The sequence below is a fragment of the Pleurodeles waltl genome, chromosome 11 (genome assembly GCF_031143425.1).
Source record: "Pleurodeles waltl isolate 20211129_DDA chromosome 11, aPleWal1.hap1.20221129, whole genome shotgun sequence".
Lineage (NCBI taxonomy): Eukaryota > Metazoa > Chordata > Amphibia > Caudata > Salamandridae > Pleurodeles > Pleurodeles waltl.
In genome coordinates, this window is record NC_090450.1 from 906,426,696 (window position 1) to 906,442,037 (window position 15,342).

Below are 15,342 nucleotides of genomic sequence, written 5' to 3' on the forward strand. Positions count from 1 at the left end.
ATCCTTGTGGAAGAGCAGAATGCAATTACTCACAGTAAAGCCAGCCGAAAGAGAGAGAAATAGAAGTTTAATAAAAACAAAATGTCTTTGTTAACACCAGACCTAATTAGGGACCAAGACCCACATGTAGGTAGCTTTTTGCATGTCGCAAACAGCGACTTTCGCTGTGTGCGATGTGCAAAAAGCACATTGCGATGCACAAACCCAGTTTTGCGATTCGGTAACCTGGTTACCGAATCGCAAAACGGGTTTGCGACTCGCAATTAGGAAGGGGTGTTCCCTTCCTAATTGTGATTCGCAGTGCAATGTAGGATTGTCCTGCGAACGCGGGCGCAAACCAATCGCAGTTTGCACCCATTTCAAATGGTTGCTAACACTTTCGCAAAAGGGAAGGGGTCCCCATGGGACCCCTTCCCCATTGTGAATGTCACTGTAAACATTTTTTCAGAGCAGGCAGTGCTCCTACGGACCACTGCCTGCTCTGAAAAAATGAAACGAAAACGTTTCATTTTTCATTTTTGTAATGCATCTCGTTTTCCTTTAAGGAAAACTGACTGCATTACAAAAAAAAACAAAAAACTGCTTTTTTGAAAAGCAGTCACAGACATGGTGGTCTGCTGTCTCTAGCAGGCCACCATCCCTGTGAGGGCCGCCATTCGCAAGGGGTTCGCAAATTGCGACCCACCTCATGATTATTCATGAGGTGGGCATTTGCGAAGCCCTTGGGAATCACAGATGGTGTCAGGGACACCATCCTACATTCGGATTTGCGACTCGCTCTGACTCGCCATTTGCGGGTTGCAAATCTGAACCTACCTACATGTGGCCCCAGATTCTTAAAGAAAGTCACAAAAGTGCACCCATGGTATATGTCGTACCCCTATAAAATATTTGTGAACTGTATTTTAGCATGGGTAAATACGCATGTGTAGATTTGCTCATGTGAAAATCTATTGAGCATTTGCAAGTTAATTTTCCCTCCAGCCACTTTCTTTCCAACCCTGGAAGAAGTTCTAATTCTGCCATTGTCAGGAGTAAATGTCCAACCTTTCTTATTATGGGAAAATATTAGAGAGAAGCTGGTGAAAATCTTTAAAACATGCAGGTTAGCAGGTTTGCAGGCTCAAAGGCATTCCAGCCCTGGAACTATTGCTTACTGCTTCCTCCAGCCCCAGTATGCAGATCTGCAGAAAGGTGGCTCTTACATAATGAGATTGCTGCCATAATTTGGCACCACACTACATGGCACCAAAGGGACAAGTAGATCATTTTACAGGACAAGTAGATGTGAGAAGCAACCTGTCCCCTGGACAAGTAGATATTTTAATAAATTCCACACCCCTGACTTAGGTTGCTCTGTCTTAGCCCATTTATTTAATTAATTCTTCTAAGATGGCTGCCTTGTTTATAGTTAGGCCATTTTTTTAGGTTTATGTTATCAGTGCCACCGTGCTAAGGCGTCAACTCATGTGACAAAGACAAACAACCAGTAGGTGTTCACATTAGGTACTTTCCCTCTTCACGCTTTTGAGGTAATTGTTTATATTAATTACCGTCCCAAGCATACTGCATTATCTATTGTTTGGGAACAACCTACATCAGGGCTCCAAGTAGATCTGTATAAATACATCACACTTTAGACAGATAATCGGAGGGATTCCGACCAGATACCATTGCTGCTATCAATGCTGCATGTTGCCTTGACGCTGACCCGGACTTCGTATTCCTTCAGAGTCTGAGCACAAGACCTCATTCCAAGGTAACAAGGGTTGGGGGCTCCTTCCAGGGAGTGGCATTGGCAGATTAGGTTTAACATACCCAGCTCTCCTCTAGGTAGAAGGTTAGGCCTATTATGATAGGGTACTAGGACACTCTTTCCATGTTATTGCAAGATGGTGGGGGTCTTCACAATCATGACTCTTGTCTTTACAATTCTATCTCTTGCACTGTTCATTATCCTAATCATTGCAGCCCATGCGATTTACTGCAGATTGTATTAAATAAAAACTATTGAAACATCACTGCATCTTCGTTATTGCCTGTGTTTGGTTGAGACATGATGTATCTGTGAGAAAGGGGTAATCTCCGTTTAACCATGACACTCCCTGAGATGTCATACCTCTGAGTCCATGCGTAAAAGCTGCCACAAATCACCTTTAAGTGTTTGGGTGAGGTACTGCTAGTGAGCCGGAAGGGTTGGGACTACAGTTGCAACTTTGTGTAGGATAGGCATAGTCACCTACAAACATAAGTACTGTCATCCTTAAACCAGCAGTCTTACCCAGAGCAAGAGTCCCAACTGCGGCAAGAGGAAAGGGGAGTAGAGCTATTGGTTGGTGGTTTTTGAGCTTGTTGCGGAAGGTTTATTGAGGAGGGGCTTAATCTCACCATTTGTGAAGTTGTCCGGGTAGCTTGCTGAGGTGATAGAAGTGTTGAAAATGTCAGTGAGTTTATTGCAGATGGTGCTGCTGCTGAGGTTGATCATGTGGTGTCGACAGGGGTCCGTGGGAGATCCAGAATGGACAGAGCACATAATGTTGGTGGTGTCCTGTTTGGTGAGCTGGTTGCAGATGGTGATCCTGTTGTCGACAGGGGTGTCCGTGGAGGCTGAAGGTGTCGGCGGTGGTGGGTTGGGGCATGAAGTTTCTGTAGATGGTGGCAATCTTGTCGTGGAAGTAGTCGGCAAAGGAGTCGCAGAGGTTCTGGGAGGGGGTAATGTTGTTTTCAGTTGTTGGGTGGTTGGAGAATTCCTTGACGATGCAGAAGAGTTCTTTGCTGTGGTTGAGGCTGGCTTGGATGAACTTGTCCAGGGCTTTCCTTCTGGTGTCTTTTAGAAGTCTGTGGTACTGGCTGAGTGAGATCTTGAATGTGGTTCAGTCAGTGGGCTAGTTGGTGGTGCTCCATCTCCTCTCCAGTTGTTTGCAGTTGCGTTTCGAGGTTTTCAGTTCCTGGGTGTAGCAGCTGGCTTGCTTGAAGGGTATGCTGGGTTTGCTGTGGGCGACTCTGTCGGCGCTGTTGGAGATCCAGGTGGTGAAGTTTTTGACAGCTTGTTCGATGTCCATAGAGGTGTCGGGGAGAGAGGAGTTGAGGACGTCGGACCACTGACTGTCTAATGCTCTATTCCAGCTACAGTGCGTGGTGCTCATCGGTCTGGTGTAAGTAGGCAAAATGGACGATGGCATGGTGTGTCCAGGTGAGCTCTGAGGTGTGGCTGTGTTTGCGCTAGCGGTGAAGATAGGATCTAGCATGTGTCCGGTGATGTGGGTAGGGTTGGTGACTATCTGAGTGAGGCCTAAGCTGTTAATGCTGTCCAGGAGGTTGGCAGTGTTGGCGTTGTTCGGGGTCAAGGTGGAAGTTGATGTCTCCAAGGAAGATGTAGTATTTGGTGTTGATGGCTTGGGTGGCGATGTCTTGGATGGTATCTCAGAACTGAGGCAGAGTCCTTGAGGTCTGTAGGCGAGGGTGCCTTTGATTGGGGGAGGGGTGACGGCTTTTACAGTGAGGCCTGAGCCACATGTGCTGTTTTCACACAAGCGGAACAACGCTTGCCTAAACCACGCATCTGCCTTAACAACGCATAGACACACAAATGCCTTAACCTGCATATGCCTGGTTAAGGCAGACAGCGGTCTAACTGTGCGGATAGGCGGGAGGAGGAACAGGAAGGATAGGGAGAGGAAGCTCTGGACGCAGCCAAGTAAGTGGGGCTGAGTTTTAGGGCTGGGGGGGTGGCATTTTTCAGGGGTGGAGGCAGTTTTAGGGCTCGGGCAGGGAGGGCTGGGGGGTTGGGGTCGTTTTTGGCAGGGGCAGGGTTTTAGGCCTCAGGTGGGGAAAGGCAAAGGGGTAGTTTTAAGGACAAGGTCAGTTTTAGGGCTCAGGACAGGGGGGTCTGGGTAGTTTTAAGGGCAGAGTGGGTCGGTTTTAGGGCTCAGGGCAGGGGGTCAGGGTCATTTTAAGGGCTGGGGTGGGTTTTAGGGCTCAGGGTGGGGGGAAGGGGCAGTTTTTAGGGGTGTGGGTTAGTTTTAGGGGGACTGGGGTCGGTGGAGCTTTTGGCAGGGAACAGAGTTTTAGGCCGCAGGGGTAGTGTTGAGGGGTGGATTGCAGGGCTGGGGTTATCGAGTGTTAGGGTGCTGGACAGTGGTGCTGCGGTGTGCAATTTATCACACATTCCTTTAGTAATCATGCTTTTACAACATTTGTTGTAAAGGCATGCGTGGTAAAGAAGTGGTTGTGGTTCAGACTGCATGGTTCAGACTCCGTGGTTTAGGCATGCGTGGTTGTATCATACAACCATTTGATGGTGGCTTTGCTGGCAATTCTGAGCTGGAAGTTGAGGTGTTCCATGATCGATGTTTGGTCGTCCGAGGCTGTGGTGCAGTGAATAGATTCCCTGTGGATGATGGCGATTACACCTCTGTGTTTCTTGATGTGGTCGTGATGAACAATCTTGTAGCCAAGGGGCGTGGCTGTGGCACTGTCTGATGGGGTGCTGGGGTTGAGCCAGGTTCTGTCATGATGAGTGATGGCGAAGTTTGGAATTTGAAGAGAATTGTAGTGCTTAAGGATGGAGTTGTAAATAATGAAAATGTCCCCAATAAGGATGCTAGTTTGGATTAGGAATTTAAAAGAACAAGGTGGTGTTTCTAGGAGGATGGCCCAGAGGGACACGTGGAGGAATAAGTGGATACTGAAGGTAGGATTGAGGAATGAGAAAAAAATGAGAAGTCTGGATGGAAATGTGACCTGTAATGGTCAAGAAGGGGAAAGTCATGGAGGCGATCCTATTGATAATTGTCTAAATGGTTTGGAAGGAATGAGTATAAGCGGAGAAGTGGACAGATATGGAAGGACTGATTTGGACAGTGGAACAGTCGCCAAATCTAGGGTGCTTGGGAAGGAAAAACGAGTTAGAAATAAACCCAGATGGCAGCTGGATTATGAAACAATGTAATAAGTTATAATGCGATTTGTTCTTTTATGTTCATTAATCTTTTCTGTTATAATTCTTGTATGGTAGAGTGTATATTATTAGTTTTGTTTTTGATGAAAATGTCATTTATTTTTTGGTTTGATTGTAAAGGAGGAAGATTTATTGTCATGTTTATTTTGGTAGCGTGGTTTGTGCTGCTTAGTGTTGCTGACTGCTGGACAACTGGGGATTCTAGATTGTAAAGGCAGATAAGTTACCCGAGGAGGGAACTAAGCAACGAGCGAGCGAGCCGAGCAGAGGTTGTTATCTTCATAGGTGCGTCATATTACAGTAAATCTACACAAAACCTTTCTGTGAGGAGTATTTATTACAGTGGTTTATTGACAAGTAGCTAAGCGCACAGCCAGGCCCAAAGCTAGCTAGACAGCAACACTCAGAGGTTGAACAATGCACAATCCATGGGCCGCATTCTGCATTCTAATCATGACTTATGGAAACACTACTTTGCCTGTAATATATAACAGCTAACATGGACCGCAGAGACGTCAACCCTTTTTCAGAGGAAGATTTCTTCTACCTGGGCCTAAGAAAATGGGGTTGTCGCACTTGGCTAAGACACATTGACAAATGTTCTCCACTTCTAATGATTTTTGCATGCTTTTCCTTACAATTGTGATCTTCTGTGGAATAAGTGGAAAGTGTTTATTTAATGAAGTCGATGATAGATGTATTGGAACCTACCTTTAAGAAAACATATCCTTTCGAAATATTGTTATGTACTGGATGACATTATGATAGACTTTCCTGTCTGTTGGTGTTGGGTTACTTGGCCTCCGATGTATAGGGTAAGTGAAGTGTTAACATGTTCACGTTTTGGTTTCAAGAAATCAGGTTGTAATAAATGATGAGGGTTTATTAAACATCTGTTGTGCTGAAGGCCCTACTTTTCTCAACTCTCCTTTGACTCAGTTGGGGTAAGGGTTGAATTTACTACTAAAGCTTCAGTAAATAAATGGAAAATACTTCTCTAAAATGCATGTAATTAATTTTAGTATGGAAAGGCCTGTAAGGCTTTTGGGGCGAGAGGTCAATCTTGACATGAGTTTCGACTGATTTCCCAAACTACCAAGACCGACAGACCCTTGGTGTCCTTTTCTTAGAATCCTGTCTGGTACATTTGTTAGATTGTAAGTTTGGCTTACCTTTTGTAGCTTCACCAAAACTGCAAGGCTATCCACAGGAAAAAAAACTCCCTGGTGTGTGAGAATCAAAAAACTAATTTATCCTTCGTTATTATTGGCTATTATGAAATGAAGGAACACCTAATTTATGGGAAAAGCTACATATGTAGTGAGAACAATGTAGGAAAAATTGAAGACGGTTTCAAGAGATACAGGGAAGGAAAAATATCACTAATGAACATCAATGGGATTGTCGGCATTCCTGGTGCTGCCTCTTAAAAGTTATTGTTAAAATTCAAAATTTCAGCTAGTGAGGTGGTGTGGGGGTTAATTTGCTGTGTATACACCAGCTTCGGGTTTTGGAGAGTTCACTGGCTCCCCGCTTCCATCTGGGTGACGTTTTGAGCTTTGATGTTGATTTACAAAATTATCAATGGGAGTTGCTTAAGTCGCAGGTTAAGGGATGGCTGGAGACCACAATGGTTAAAAGAAATAAACTGTGGCTGGAATAATTGTACTGCCCTGTGGAGCAACAGGGCGATCAAGCTACCTGCAGTGATGATGGTAAGTAGCCTAATCTATTTAGGAATAGTCTGAAAACCTTCTCTAGGCTTGGGGCCATATGATGTCTTTACATGTTTGCTCATTTCTGGATTCCTCCGGGTTTATGGCTCCTCATATAAAACATGACTTGTTTGGAAAAAGTTAAAAATGGAAAAAGAATGAAAAGGTTTCTAGCGAGTTGTTTGAGACTTGGGGCCCACTTGTGTCCAAATCGTACAGCCAGATAAGAGTGGGACTTGCCCTGGTGAAGAGTTTTGCTTTCTAATGTTAGCCTTCAGCTGCACAAAGTCTGTAGCTGACACACCCTGGATGTCAAAGCCAGACCATGCCACCTGAGTGAAATAAACTGCATGTCTTGTCTTGAATCACTCGTGGTGTATTTATTTTCTAATTTGCAAACTAAGGGTGTCCCCCTCCATAGAGAGGAACAAAGACAGCAACACTTTCCATTTTGTGAATCTAATGCCTGTTCATGCTGCATTATCAAACTTCAGCCCCAAAAATAGGATCTGTCTAAAAATGAAGAGACTTTATGCATGAAATCCTAAGCTGAAAAGTTTATAAATGCAGATACCATTTGATAATATTTACTATGCACATTCCTGCTCCGTTACAACAAATATTTGAAGAAGTTCATTGATATGCTTGCTTTTCATTTGTAATTACCTGCACTGATGTTGGAAGGATGGGCCCTCTCCGTAGCATATATTTTCTTTAAAAAAACAAAGCAAATGCCATAGTTTAAATTTCAGATGTATTTTTCTTGACATTAAAACTATGAGTAAATATGTGCATATACAGATTTCATGAGCATCGGTGTAGGAGCATTCTGGAGTAGGACGATCTGTGGAGTATCCTTAGTTGGACTTAGCGGAGACTGGCACATCTAGCCCCCTTTCTGGGGCTCTGTACTCATGACCATAGTTTCATGTAATACAAGAATTAAGCGATTTTGGTAAGAACAGATTTCAGGGTCGCTCTTTCCAAGATTCCTTCGTCTTCTGCCTACAGATCTGGCCCTTACAAAGAAACACATAACCACACACAGCCATCACAAATTTGTGGAGAGGATCATGAAACAGACCCATGCAGTGCAATGCGGTTCTCCCAGGACCATTGCTTTGAATAAATCAATCATCTGCTGCATGTTAGTCTTGACAAGGCAAGTGATCATCAGCCATCCAGCTCCAATTCATCAAAGATGCTTAGGAAATCCCGCATTTGGGTTTAATTCCCATCATTCTGCATAATATCCTATTAGGACACACACCTTTGGCAAAACAGGTACTGATTCGTGTTGGAGCCCCTAGCCCGGGACCACTAATGCCAAATGGGAAATCCAGGACTTGGTTGAACTAAGAATTGAATCTACATGTATGCATGTTTAAACAATACACGTTTTAAACCCTTCTTATCTTCTGTTTGTTTGAAGGTGCCGTGGAACCTTTCTGACATGAAGCTGAATGAGCGGTGTGTGATGTATTATGCCATGGGCAGCTCTCCTGCGGATAACACCGGCTTCCTCTACAAGAAGAGCGAAAGAAACTCAGCCTACCACAAGCGCTGGTTCGTCTTGAAGGGCAATATGTTATTTTATTTTGATGACAAGGAAAGCAGAGAGCCTGCGGGGGCCATTGTCCTGGAGGGCTGCACGGTTGAGCTGTGCGAGTCTACCGAAGAGTACGCCTTTGCAATCCAGTTCGCAGATTTGCAATCTCGGCCCTACATTATGGCAGCTAACAGCCAGGCTGCCATGGAGGCCTGGGTAAAGGCTATCTCCCGGGCTAACTTTGACTACATGAGGCTTGTCGTGAAAGAACTTCAGAAACAGCTGGAGGAGCTGCAGCAAACCATTAATACAGGTGTAGTAGCCCAGCAGAAAATTGCTTGCCACAGAAAAAAGGCAGTTGTGAATTCTGAGATCCTACCGAGAGCCAATGATCATGAACCTCAGGAGCACATAGCGAAAGCTTACCCCACGGTAAAAGAAAATGGCTGTGCAGTTTGGAACAATATGAATGACACTTGCACGGTTCCTAGCAGGCAAGTGCTTACAGCTTCATGGGAGGCAGACGTGCCACCTTCTTCTGCCTCAGAGGAGTGTACAAAACCGCCACCTCTACCTCCAAGGCGGAAAAAGAACGATCGCAGCTTTGGGAGGGCAGAAATCAAGCCAAACGGACCGGTCCCCCCCAGAACACTGTCTTTTTCTAAACTGCATGATTGGTTTGGCAAAGAAATTGTGGAGCTCAGAAAAGTGTGGTTTGAAAACCAGCAGAAACCTGAAGAGCCTTGAGCCCGAAAGGGAACAACTAAGGGATATTTATTTTAGTGGGGAGTTTACTGGATGAATGGATTTACAGTCTTTATTTGACTTTTTCACTTCATGGTACCAAGGAGCTGGCAAAAACTAGGGTGGGCCAGGGTTCCCATGGCCTGTTTGAAGAAAGCATGGCAGTATGTCAAGATGGATTTTCCCAGCCTCTTAACAACTTTTGTTAAATGTGGAAACATTGGAGAACACTGATGCTGTAACCTTTATGGTGTCAGTTTCAGACCACCATTATTCTGGTCATGTTGCAGTGCTGAGTAACCCTACAAATGACAGCACTGCCATTGTACCTGTTGAAACACCAAAAAGCATCAAATGTATGCCAGTGACTGTCTCATGCCTATGCGTGTCTTCCTTTTTGTAGCAGTCTGGCACACCTGTTCTCCAGCAGACAGTATTAAAATCTCTTCCCATTCACCTATAAATTGACATTGTGTTGTGTGCTGGACATTTGATCTTAGGTGTTCATACACTTGCTTTGTCGACTGTGGCCAAAACTTGCAATCTTATTTTTACATTTTTTATGTATTTTTTTAAACCTACAGCATGCCATTTTTTAATGTATTACATTTTCACTCCATTTCGGAAGAGTGGAAACAGGCCTGTCAGTGTTGTGAATATGTGTGCGTCCTGCACGCGGAATATTTGATCTGGGGGTACAGCGCGATTCAGTGTATTCATGTTCTCTTTATGGAGGCGTCCGAGTGGCATGTTACCCCAAGCCACTCCCCAGAACTAAACGCTCAGCCATCTTCTACACTAACAGCGTGCCTCGTCAGAACATTACGAGACCTATTAGGAAAAAGCAATATGTATTGTAACAAATTGATTTTGCAGAAGATGTATATTTCTAATAAGCACTCCGACACTACGCCGGCAGCTGTAGCTGATCAACCAACACTATGTATTTGAAATATGCCTAAAAATCTCTAGGGCTGCTATGTGCCACAACATGTCTCTCTTGTCACAAAAGTACTGTTATTAAGCATACCCTGTCCCCTAATGATATAAGGTAGCACAGATCCCATCTAATTTGATGTGGACGTTGAAATGTATTCGCGTTTGTGCAGATTGACAGTGATGTGATGCAGAGAGAGGTCGCGGTGTGCCCAAGGCATTGTTAAGGAAAATTTATATTTTTCCATTCCAGGAGTACTTGTTTTATGGGTTGGATCTTTACTTGTGACATTTTAGGAATATTATCTGCCAATAATCAGTGTTGGCTGTGGGTGATTCCAGATGTTAGCTAGGAGTTTCCTAAAAGAACATTTACACATTTAGTACAGAAACAAGTCTCAAAATTGTCTTTTTCATCCCAAATATTCAACTATGTATTTAACTAATATTGTTGTTTAAATGTTTATTAAATATGTGCACATCAGTTTTACCAACTTAGGCAGCATTTTGCTTTTGTGATTTACTGAAAGTGGCTTAAAGGGGATTATTGCACGAATACTTTTTTTGCCACTTAGGGCATGGTAAAGTGTCTGCATGTGTTGCCAGTTCTTATAGATATTTTGAGGAAAAAACATCTTTCCTCTTTTCCTCTTTTCCTATTACAAAGCTCAGTGAAGAACAGTACGCCTGTTCTTTTTTCCTGTCACAATCCTCCGGTCATAGATGCTTGCTGTTTAGATCGCATATGAAAATTTGGATACCTTTTTGTTCTAAAACAACCTGTAGGATTTAACATAAGCTGAACAAAATGGGTAGAGACGAAGCTCACGCACTAATACAAGTTCACTGTTGGGATAGCTCACGAGACAAAGTCACTTGCCTCCATTTTTTTTAATTATCTTTATTGGTTTTGTACATACAACATAGCTCATGCCCTACAGTGCAAGGAACATCAAAAGCATTCACTTTTACATGTGTATTTATGACGTTCTTTGGGGAGCTGCTAATGATAGAGCAAAACAATATGGGGACCACCTTCCGACTAATACAGTGGAGGGGCACAGCTACAGTCTAAGAGTAATCATCGTCCGGAAGTCCATTCTTGCCTCATACATTCTTAACAATTGGTGTTACCCATATTAGTGATTCTTTTATACAGGCCGTAATATAGGTTTTGCGGTTTCTGTGCGTTTTGACTAATTGATGTGAATGTTATGCAAGGATAAAAGGCAGAACTGTCCTATAGGAATTAGAGAGCATGTCAAATGTCTGCAGCTAACACTTAAATCATCTAGCAGTATTTCCATTTAAACGGAACTGAATGGCACTCATTTACTCGCACTGGAAAGATGAACATCTGACTCACACCTTACGCATGTGGTTTTAACCTGCATTGTACACTTGGATCGGCGCAGTATGGACCTAATGCCCCCCCCCCCCCCCCCAACCATTCCCCCTACTTAGTTGCTGGTACTAGGGATGTATCGTTTCTCCTTTAATATAGGACGCGTTGCACTACTTTGAAATTCTAAGGGATGGACATTGACCGCTATCAGTTTGCGTTTTTGTTGTGTGTCAAAGCCAAATGCACACGTCACAGAACAAAGCGCCACAAAGTAGAAAGAACTACAAGAAATTGTTACAGCTATAATGGTAGCGCTTCACATTAAAAATGTAACAGGTAAATCTTATTTGCCAATAGACCACAAAACTTGAGGGGTATTAGATTTGCATAAGCGCTTGGTATTATGGCAAGAAAGGTAATTTTTTAATAGCAGAGCGGGCATGCATCAACCTCGCTAGCTAACAGGGCTCAGTTCGATCGATCGAGCTGCAGTTTCCACCAAATATCAAGAATGAGATTTTAACTCCCAAAGTCCCTTTCTCAGTTTTTTAAAAGAAACCAGTTCCAGTGTGTTCTTCTCAAATAGCACAGGTATCACCCTGAATCATAGAGTTCAGTTGTGCAGAATAATTTAAATGTAAGTTGAAATTATCAGTGTTGTGTGTCCCTCCCAGAGTGCATCGTTTGGTGAAAGCCCCTGTGCTGGTAAGGTACCTAATCCCTTCCAGGACCTTTGTCTGGCTGCCAGCAGCCTTGTACCATGATTCTGTAACACAAACTTGAGAAATATTATTTATGTCCTGGGTAGTGAAAGCTGGTGTAGACTTGCAATCTGTGATGAGACACAACCCTTAATTCTTTGATGGGCCTCATGGGAATGGACCACCTTTAAGGCTTGGGCAAACACATAAGTGGTAACACAATGCTATCCCCAGCTTTTTTTTACTTAAAAACGATACACAACTTCCTTCTTTTCATGGATATTTTCCACCGTATTACTATTGTCAATGCTCTCATTCGGTCACTTGTAGACTACTGCAACTCTATTCTGTTGGCAGCTGCTTCTAAAATGTGGAATCATCTGTAAGTGATTCCGAATTCAGCGCCCTGCCTCTTGTGTGGGATTTCGAAACACAAATACATTTCTCTGGCCCTGAAACTACTGCAGTGACGTCCGGTTTGCAAAGTGGAATTTTTAAAGCTCTGACGATTGTTCATCGTGCCTTTCATCAACAGTGTCCTGACTTTCTTGCCATCAGATTTGAAGGATATAAAGCTCCCCTTAATCTGAGGTGTTATAACATTTTTTCTGTTAAAGGGTCCTAGAACTAGAACTGTGAAGTTTGGCGACCAGTTTTTCGGTGGCTGCTGCAAAAATCTGGAAGGCATGCGTTTTGCAGCTTTGTGCGGAATCGTTCTTATTGTGTTTTAGGCAACATTTTACAACCTTGTGTTTCCTTTTTAATTCGCTAGCCGCTTTTCAGTTATTTATGGGTATTCTAGGCTCAAAAAACCCTGGTGTACATTCGTTCAACAAATCATCCTAACATGCCACAAACGCTTATATACACATCTGCTCAGACACCATGAACACACACATCCTCATGAACCACAAATACTCGCAAACCCCCTAACCACATCTACACATGCTGTTTGATACATCAATAATGTCTCTTTGGTATACGATATATGTGATGACATAACACTCAAACAACTTTATCCAAAAAGACTTGCTTTCAGAACAGAGTGGACGGTATAAATGGTTATAAAGTGAAGTCAGGGCTGGTCCCAAGTGCAAGCTGTAACACTATCTAGAGATTTAAAATGAAAACTTGTTAACAGGGTTTAGCACCTTCAAATTCTGTGAGATGCACATGTAAGTGCCCCCTATGTCACGGCAGCATTATTCGCAGTTAGTAATGTAGAATCCATATCTAAAGCATTTCTCTTAGTAACTAACTGTGGCCATCAACTGGAGGGAGCACCAGATCCATAGGAAAGTCATAACATATTGAACTCATTATTTAAAAAAAAGTTACTGCTGAGCTGTGAAATGTATAAGGTCCATAAAACAGGATTTTACTTTGTATTTTGAAACTTGTAGTTGACTTTATTTTAATATGCATTCAGGGTTTCGAGAAGCAGAAATCAATGTTAATATTGGACTTTAAAACCTACTGAACAGGTAGTTTTTCAGTCTTCAGTATTTGTTAAATTACAACTTTAAAAACACTTTTAAATGGTGTGGAGTTACTTTTTGGGACTACAGGGATAATACACTACATCAAAGGTTCCAGGTAAACCGTGCATATTACAAGTCAGCAAGGACCACTGACTGTTTGGCTTGCTTAGCGGCTCCATGAGTTCAGACAGCAAGTTTCCTCCCCTCCGGCAAGGCTGATCGAGACTCTTATTTCGGATTCGATTGCCCACTCTGGTGGCTTGGTATATAGAGGCCAATGATCACTTGACGTGCCCTGAATAGTGTTCTCTAGTCATCCATGAGAATGTGGAGACGGTTGAAGCAGGCTGCACTTAATTGGATGAGGTGTTTGGATTAAACATATTTCTACAAGAACTTTTGTGCCGGTGTGTTGGGTCTTCATCCTGGTGACAAATGATTTTCTATCCTACTCCTCAACGTATCACTGTCCTTGTAACTTATCTCATTGGTCTGAAGAGTGGAGAACAATTGTAGTGACACAAGTGAACACTAAAGGATCTAGAAGGGGAAGCTAGTCTATTGTCTGTATACTGCATACCTAGCTTTGCCCTCAGTATTTTCGTATAATGGTATCGCTGCCGTATCCTGGCTCAGTCACTGACGTTCACTGTTACGTTGGGTTCAGACCTGGTCAGGTAGCGTGGTGGGGATGCTTTTTCATCATGATTGGGGTTTGTGATACACATACTTACTCACATTTTTATGGATATATTGAGCTTATTCTATGTGTTGTTTGTGTCAGTGCAAGTGGGGATCACATAACAGCAGTGATTTAATTTCTCTACTTTGTTGGTCTGAGTGAAGCTGCAGGCCCTTTAATTACCAGCCAAATTAAGTTGGTGAAAGATGGCAGAGCAGGGGTTTTGCCCTTCAGTATATACATATTTCTGAAATTAACATGTTGGCACCACAGTGTGAAAAGGAAAAGTAATTACAGTTCATCTGGCAGAGTGTCTTTTGCCTCCAATAATGTTTATTGTGTCAAGTACTTTATACTTCTAGTTTGTGGCATCTTTACTACTGATGATGAATTTTATCTCTGTTTAGTTATCAGTCTATTACACTGATTTGATGTATAGTTTTCTCTTTAACGCAGAAGAGCGATTGATAATATAGTAATACAGTCATATCAAGTACTTTGGAAAAGTACAGTTGTAGTGTCTCTCACAATACCTGTTTTTGCGAGGAAAAGTGAGTAGAGACATGAGGTGCTTGGGATTATAATCATATCCTGCAAAATGTAACTGCCCATTCATTTTTTTCCTTCTTCAGCTTGGGAAGCGTTGATACAATTGTACAACTGGAAAAAAATACTTTCGGCTATTATGCTAAAGTGTATGGGACAGATCTGACAGTGGAAAGGAAAATATCCCTGTTTATGCACTGCGTTGTGAATAGAAGGGTCTGAGGTCTTTGAAAGTTTATCAGAAACATTAAGACCAAAAGGAGAATAAGTCTTGAATAAGTGTGATTTATGCATTATGAAACATGACTTATGCACTATTTACCAAAGTTTAATACAGTTTTACAGCAGTACCACATTGGTATGAAGGCGCAAAGCAATGGGGAAGTATGAAGGAGTTTATAACCGTGCTAAAAAAATGTATCTGCTTCCTGTAAGTTTGGAATGTCGCTGACGAGAATAACGGAGATCAAGTTATGCGCAAATGCAACTTGGGTAAAATGAGGGTAGAAGTTTGGTTGAAGAATGATCCTAATTTTAGTGAAGTGATTATCATACCAAAGAGGGTAGAAGACTCGGTGGTATGTGGAGAAAATGAAAGAAGAGGATGTAGTAAATTTTACAAAATTTGAGGAGTATTGATATGGATGGGAATGGCGGGATATATGGCTAATTATAAAGACAGC

The 15,342-nt window shown here is 42.7% G+C and overlaps 1 protein-coding gene across 1 annotated transcript in view; it reads left to right on the forward strand.

Annotated features, from left to right (window-relative positions):
• PHETA1 (PH domain containing endocytic trafficking adaptor 1) overlaps nucleotides 1-14,066 on the forward strand; it is a 60,266-nt gene extending 46,200 nt beyond the window's left edge. The window contains exon 2 of the mRNA XM_069214850.1: nucleotides 8,108-14,066. Within this exon, the coding sequence (XP_069070951.1) occupies nucleotides 8,108-8,971 (864 nt within the window). The 3' untranslated portion in view covers nucleotides 8,972-14,066. The remainder of the gene's footprint in view (nucleotides 1-8,107) is intronic.
• The last annotated feature ends 1,276 nt before the right edge of the window (nucleotides 14,067-15,342 follow it).